Source organism: Taurulus bubalis, assembly GCF_910589615.1.
Source record: "Taurulus bubalis genome assembly, chromosome: 13".
NCBI classification, from domain to species: Eukaryota; Metazoa; Chordata; class Actinopteri; order Perciformes; family Cottidae; genus Taurulus; species Taurulus bubalis.
This window is the reverse complement of record NC_136601.1, coordinates 14,861,259-14,868,980: the sequence shown is the minus strand read 5'-3', so window position 1 is coordinate 14,868,980 and position 7,722 is coordinate 14,861,259. Positions and strand designations below refer to the sequence as shown.

General features: G+C 43.6%; 1 protein-coding gene across 1 annotated transcript in view; it reads right to left on the bottom strand.

Moving 5' to 3' along the window:
• apbb2a (amyloid beta (A4) precursor protein-binding, family B, member 2a) overlaps nt 1–7,722 on the bottom strand; it is a gene marked incomplete at both ends in the record, with an annotated part of 30,971 nt that extends 23,249 nt beyond the window's left edge. The window contains 7 exons of the mRNA XM_079228587.1: nt 1–54; nt 661–807; nt 2,217–2,277; nt 2,393–2,478; nt 3,072–3,227; nt 5,560–5,768; nt 6,471–7,722. The exon at nt 1–54 is cut by the window's left edge and continues 74 nt beyond it. Coding sequence (XP_079084713.1) covers nt 1–54; nt 661–807; nt 2,217–2,277; nt 2,393–2,478; nt 3,072–3,227; nt 5,560–5,768; nt 6,471–7,722 — 1,965 coding nt within the window. The remainder of the gene's footprint in view (nt 55–660; nt 808–2,216; nt 2,278–2,392; nt 2,479–3,071; nt 3,228–5,559; nt 5,769–6,470) is intronic.

The following is a 7,722-nucleotide window of genomic DNA, read 5'->3' as shown; positions in this document are numbered from 1 at the left end:
CGGGTCGACCAGGGTCAACATGCGGTCCTGAAGCTCAAGCAGCATACCTTTACCCTGTAAGACCACAAACACGGATACACTATCGCTGTGGTTCAAACCAAGGCATTGCAAGATGATTAAAACAAAGTTGTTGTTTTTTTAAAGATATCTTTCTGTATTTCTCTAATCCATGTTTTGTTATGGGACCTATTCATAGTTTGAACTCTTCAGGCCTTTGAAAAATAAAAAAAAGGAACATTTTCATTTTAAAATAATTTAGGTTGCTAACATTTAGGAGCAAAAGCCCACATAACTCACATATAAGAATAGAGCTAGCGCTTACTATAGATCCTCTTCCATTTTCTTTCATTCAACCATTAGCGACAGTTGCCTTACACACATCAACGTTTCACCTGGGAAGGCAGTTTGAAAGTCTTGAAACGCATAGACATGCACACCGCGACAAGGTGCTGTGCTTCACTCATAAGTAGGACCGAAAAGGCGGTGGTTAGTTAGCCACTTTTGACGTAGAACATTCCGGAACCTAGACATTCCAGAACGAAACCCTGCTCAAGAGTTGGTGATATCACAGTACTCGCTTGAAAACCAAACAGTCAGGAAACAAGCCACTGTAGCGTACATACTGAATGTAACTGTCCATCTCTGTGCTGACACACTGACCTCTCCCCAGACACCGGCTGAGTCTTGTATGTCCCTCCTGCAGTAGGACAGCTGTCTGATACAGTGGTGGACGGCCACGCTGCTCCTCCCCTCACACAGGTCCTGTTCTGCCATCTCCACCCAGCCCAGAGATCGCACCGGGAATGACTGGAGGGAACACAACAAACACACACATTTGGATGATTCAGTTTGTGTGTTATGATAACTGTTATGATTTAACTTTGTATAAACTTAAATAACAAATTATAAAGCACTTTTTTTTCCTTCATTGCTCTGGAAAACTGTGCGTTTGCACAATTACGCAAAGTAAGACAGGTCAAAGCTGAAGCGAGATGTCACTCTAAAAAACCAACAGCTTGGGTAATAAATTTACTTTTCACTTTCATCACTATCTTTCAAATTAGTTTGGCTAATCTGTGAGTGGGTTTAAAACCTGTCCAATGCTTTATGCCCAATCTGACTTATTTACAGCAAACACTGTCCAAGATCTCTAATTAACTTGGTCAGTAGATCGTCACCATAACTGAAACACACCATGGCTAGATGTGCAAAAAATAAGGTAAAAGTTGTGTACAGTATGTGTAGACTGCCTCAGGCCAGCAGCTATTATATCCTTCCCCTTCTCGAACTATTTCTCTTTCTGTCTCATACCACAAAAAAAGAGCTCCTCTCTACTGAGGACAAATACATCTCTCAAAAAGTGTCAAGCAAATATGCACTCCAGCACGCTTACACACACACACACGCACGCACGCACGCACGCACGCACGCACGCACGCACGCACGCCTATATCATTTTCTCTTGTTCTTGCTCATTAAACATTCACACATCCTACAATCATAATCTGACTTCCCACATTGCTCTTTCTGTGTTTCTGGGTTCCACTGAGATGTCTGAATAGCTCAAGCTTTTCTTTTTAATGTCGGGTTAATTAAATATGCCCTTTGTAATGTGTTTAACGATCAAAGAGGCTTCTTTATGCTATTCTTCTGGCAGAAACTTAGTTTGGCTGCAGACACATTCACCATAGTGTAGTTCACAAGGTAACCACTGAGTGGCACTGCAACAAACAGAGGGAGAGGACAGGATGCCAGTAAGCAGGTTAACACACTTCTTTAACACATACATGATTTGATGAAAGGCTGATATTTGGTTCAAAAATATAGTCGGATTTACCCCATAACAAAGGATAATGTGCTCTTCAAATTTCAGAGTTACCAAATAGTAATCTGCATATGGAATATGCTACCAAGTACTAATAGTATTAAAATGCAAGTCTAATAGTTGAACTCTCACTTTTCATTGTAATTTAGTTCCAACTGATCACGCTTCACATAGTGTGTCTTTAAGCAAAACAAATCATTAAGAAACATGAAAGGGTGACCCTCCCTTCTTCAGTAAAGAAATCAGCAAAATGTGACAGAACTGACACGAGCAATGGATCTTTATAAATTGTCCTGCAAAAATCCCATCAGATAATTGCTCTAGGCCACAATGTCAATTAAAACACAAATGTTAAGTATGTTGTTGCAATATCTTGTAGTTTTGATCTTACCATTGCCTCTGGGTTGGATAAGGTATTGTTGAGGTCCACTGTCTCTAACTGGGCTGGGGCGCTGCAGGGAAACACGACAAATAGCCAGAGTATGTTTCCTAAAATAGTACATGGGAATACACAAATCTAGAAATGATACATAAGTCTTCATTGTAGAGTATGTCAACGTGTGTTACTTGAGTTTAAGTGACGCATAGCGGAGGGTAGCCCCTTCAAACGCCTTGAGACTGGGATCTGGATAGACTGGATAGTCCTTCAGCTCCTGAAGCCAAACAGACAGACATTCAGAGAGAGAGACTAACATCAGTGGTCGACACTGGTGAGGGATCAGATACAATACAGGCAGATTCTAATATTGATTTGACCAACTTATTTGATCTCATTTGCTTTGTAATAACTGAGGATGTTAATACTAATTTTAACTTAATATGAGAGATATTCATCTTTGTTGAATATACACCTAAGACCAGCCTGGACTGAGATTACTGTGTGCTCATTTCAATCTTATAAATCAAGTAGTGAAACCAGAGATATCACACCATCAGGCTTTGAATGAAAGACACAGACAGCTATGCAAAAATGAACTGAAATTGACCAAAGCTAAAAAAAGAAGCTATACAGACATTCCAGTCATTGCATTGGAGGATTACAGTATGGCCCTTTATTTTATTAATAGTGATTGGATGACCGAGAGCAGATATTGGTAAAAAAAAACAAACAATGTTTTTCTATGAATTTAATCGCACACTTGCAATATTCCCATTCAGGCCAAAATTAAACAATACAACTCAATAATTAACAATAACATATATTACAACAAGTGAATACCCACATAAATGTGACTCTGTGACTCACATTGGCTGTGCAGGTGGTAGTGTTGATATTTGGTCCAGAAAAGCTGACATCATCTAATAGGGTGGAGGAGGAGCCAGAGGGAGAGGGGGAGGAACCAGAGGGGGAGGGGGAGGGGACCGGCTCCACTGAGCTGCCAGATATCAGACTGCTGGGGCGCTGTGGGAGATGGAGAGAGAAGCAGCATGAGAGAAGCACAAAGACAGACAGAGGATGGTCACCAACAGCGTCCCAATATATTGGACCAAGATTGTATACTTGGCAGTTTTATACATATACTGTATATATATTTATATATAATGGAGGTTCCTCCCTGTCCACAACACAGAAACAGATGCTATACATGTTGACAAAACAATCTTAACGCATGGTCTACTTGTTCCATTTCCAACATTAAGATTTAATTAATTTAATGTCATGTTTATTTGATAGGTACAAATAATTATATACAGAGAGTCTCAAAACAATTATCCAATGCAGTGTATCATGGCATTTTTAGCTACTGCTAATTTCCAATGCTAGTCCCTAAAAATACCTTTAAAATAACAAATCTAAAACAATTCAATGCTTGACTTTATAAATACATGTTTAAGTTTTCATAGTGGAGGAGACATGTCATTGCCACCCAACGTATGAGGATAGCATCACTTCTTCTTAAATATCCCAAATCATAGTGACAACATTTGACTCACAGAATGCTGTATGTGGGCGTGCAGGTATAGAGGAAGCATCCACCGCTCCTCAGTACTTGCTGTTCTGTCCCACATTTGCAGGTGTTGCATTAGAGATGCATGTAATTGCATCTTCATTCATAGACGTATCCCTCCTCTATTACCGTAGTTAGGTTCTTTGTTTCTGATTCTACTGAGAGGACATACTTTTCTCTTTTACTGCTTGGTAGCCTTTGAGGGTCTAATTAGGTGTAAGTATTTCTCTATGTAACATGTAAATATCTTCTACGATATATTCTCTGTGTGCTTATCGTTTTAGTACAACCTTTGTGTTGTAGCAATAGATGCTAATCGCGATTAGCATTTCTCCATTGACATCATTGCTAAATTTAGATCAGCATTCTTAGACACCCATGCTGAAGAGGAGCAGGACCAGCAAAACCTGCAAACTCCCAGCACACAACTGCAGGACCTGAGGAAAGCCCTCCTGGACGTCCAAAAACAAGTCAAAGAGCTGGCGTCCGATAATGCTGCCTTAAAGCCACCAATGACCACCAAGGAGCTCAGATGGGAGGAGGACAGAGCGAAAATAATGGCAGCTCTCAAGTCAGAGAGAGCCATTAGAAAGCAGGCAGAGGCGGACAAGAACATCATCGAGAAGGAGTGGCAGGATGAGAACAAATCTCTGAGCCAACGTCTGCTGGAAAAGCAGGATGAGATCCTGGTCAAAGGTTCAAAGAGATTAATGTGACCTTGAAAGGAAGGTGAACCAGGTGGTCCTGGAAAAGAATAATCTGATCACTGAAACGATGAGTGAAAAGAAGGCTCTTGAAGCAAAGAAATTGGAGACCGAGGCCAAGCTGAAAGAGAAAGAGAGTGAAATCATCCAGAGCGAGGCAGAGTGCAAGATAAAACTCACGGCTCTGGAAGAACAGATGGGAGGTCAGCCACAAAGGACGACAAAGTCAGCCAAATGAAGGACCAGATCAAGCTCCTCACACAGCAAAATGTTGACCTTCAGTTATCTAACCTGGAGCTTCAAGAGTTCTCCCAAAAAACTGACAAGGAGAAGGCTCAGATGAAGAAGGAGGCAAAGAAAGCAACAAAGGAGGCGGAAAAGTGGCTGACAATAGAGGAGAAGGAGAAGGAATAGAAAGAAAAGGAGTTACTGAAGAAAAGGTGAAGAGAGACAATAAGGAACTGAAGGAAAAGACAAGCAAAAGAAGTTGAGGAAGAAGAGAGGTGAGGCAAGTGAGTAGAAGAGAGAGAACTAGTATTTATCTTCCCCTCTCCCAACCTCCTTCCTACCTGCTCTATAAATTAAAGAAAGAAAGTTAAATTGAATAACATCCAAACAATATTCATTATTACAGATTTCCAATTGAACTGGATTGATTATAACTAGTAAACAATACATACTCAATAAATAAATACATTAAAACAGAAAGCTTTTGAACATGTGACTTAAAGTAAAGTACTTCATTTGACTAAATATTACTAAATATATACTATGTATTCAGACGCAACTGTGTCTATATGCTGTGGGATGGAGAAGGTGCTCCTGATAATTGGCCCACATGTACATTAAACGGATCAATGGCGTCCTTTAAAGCATCCTGTTGAAATTATTTTCAGTTTGTTTGCTGACCATGTATCCTTTGAACATAGAGTACTCCTATTATTCATGTATTCGAGATAATCAAATGTTGTGTATTTCCTCTCGGGATTGAGAATGTTGTCATTAATGAAAAGAAATACTAGAACTTCAAAGCCCAACATAGGACACTAATGTTTGGCCCCTGGTTCTGTGGGTCTCTCACCTCGTGTGGAAGCTTGGGAGAGTCCTGCGTTTCCTGTTGTGGGTCGTGCTCAGTGTCTGGCTCGTCGTCGGGAGAGGTGTGTTGGTCTGCGGAGGCAACAGGTCGGTGGTACTGTGTGGTGCCAGTGGGGATGTGCCAGAAATAGATCTCTGATGAATCCGAGATCTCCCGCCAACCCGGGGGCAGGTCCCCGTCGGCCCATACATCTGCTGATGGATGACAGTGACATACAGACACATATTTTATTTATCCATCAGTAAAACATGAACACATGAATGCTTGCACACAAGGAGGGCTCTGCAAACACACATGATCATGACATATCACAAAAAAGCTGTACACACATACACACATGGATGGGTACATTTCAGTGATGGTCAGCCTGTCCCTACTCTAGTTTCTGTTGTCATAGCAACTCCGGGGTTCATCCCCCTGTAGTTGGACCCAGTGGGCAATAATATCTCTCCCTCCCTCTCTCTGCTCGTTTTCTGTTTTCCTGTCTACCTTCTTATATTTCTCACCATATACCCTCATATTCTCAAACTATTGCTGTGTCATGCATCCTTGGCAATCATCTCTTACTAAATACAGCACTGCTTTTTCTTTCTCCATCCTATTTCCCACCCTGCTGTCTGCAGTAGCCTATCCTTCTGTCCATCCTAATCACTCTCTGCGCCATAAGGTGACTAACAGGGGCCTGAAAGGTCCCAGCAGTATTGCCGTAGTGACTTGCTTGCTTAAGAAGAGGCTTTTGGTAAATGTCCAGATCAGACTGTCTGTAGGAGGTAGAAGGAGGGAGAGAGAAGGAGTGGGAATGAAAGGACCGCGCAATAGAGGCATGATTAAAGGCTGACACAGATACGCAAATAGAAAAGAAAAATCAAATAAAAAGACAAACACGCATATCGAACCTGTCTCCCGTGGAGTCTGAGGAGAGGGTGTCTCCTGGGACAGGGTGGTCCAGCTGGAGTCTTCATCTTCGGATGGACTTTCAGGAGTCAGATCCATTCTTAAGCCCACTTTAGGGAGCCCACTCGTAGGTTCAGGATCTGGCAGGACAGGGGGTGCCCGGTTCCTGGTAGGGGTGTTCCTCTCTGCAACCCGGGCCTGTTTAGGGGAAGAAGGTGGGTACTGTTGCAGGAACTGGTTCTCATTGTTGGGGTGCAGCTCGACCTTGATAACCCGGGGCTGGGAGCTCCGAGGAGGTTTTGCAGGACTGCGAGGACTAAGCTGAACCTGGGCACAGAGGTCCTCTCTGATCTGGGCTGGAGCATGGCTCTGGAGGTGGTTTTGGTTGTCTGAGACCCACTCTGGGCTGTTGGTGGAAGAGGAGGACGTGGGGGAAAGCGGGGCTTCCATCACCACTGGTAGCAGGGGCTGCCTTGGTGGAGGTGTGAGGTCCTCTTCCTCTTCCTCCACCACTGGCTCCACCTCTTCTTTCTCTTCCTGGCAGGTCTGCTTGCTGATGTGCTTCTCCTCCTTTTGGCTCTCCCTCTCCTTGGCAGGGCTGGCCTGCTCTTTCTCTGGGGATGGCTGCTGCTTCTTCTCCTCCTTGTCCTCTTTCTTTCCCCAACTGAGGTCCACATCCCAGTCCTTTCCATGATACTCCAAGAAGCTCTTGGTCCTTCTACGGAACGGGGGCAGCTGTGAGTTGTCTTTTTCAAATTCTAGCCAGCCAGAACTGGGATTATTGATGAGATCATTGTGAATTTTGCCCTCTGTATTGGCCCGGCTCAGCTGCAACTGCTGACTCTCAGCTCGTCTCTGCATGTTAGCCCCATTCTTGGCCAATTTGGGGTTGGTTGTATTAAACAGCAAAGAGGAGGACGAGGAGTAGAGGGCAGAGCTGGAGGAGGACTTGGTGGGGAGACCCCTACCTCTGGTTCCAGGTTGGTTTTTAGAGGAAACAGCCAAGTTGTCACTTATCCCCATGACGCTCCGCACACTGGTCATTGTATACCTTTGACGGCTCTTTGGCAAGGTGGCCGAACTTCCGGTTTCCATGGACTCCTTGATGACGTCTCGCCCAAGCAACTGGTTGTATGACGAGCGAAGGCTAAGAGAGGTGGGCGGGGTGGCAGAGGCGCCGCTGCGATTGGCCAGACCCACATTCGAGGGGGAGGAGCCAGAGCGGGAGAGAGGAGGAGTTTGTACTGACATCAT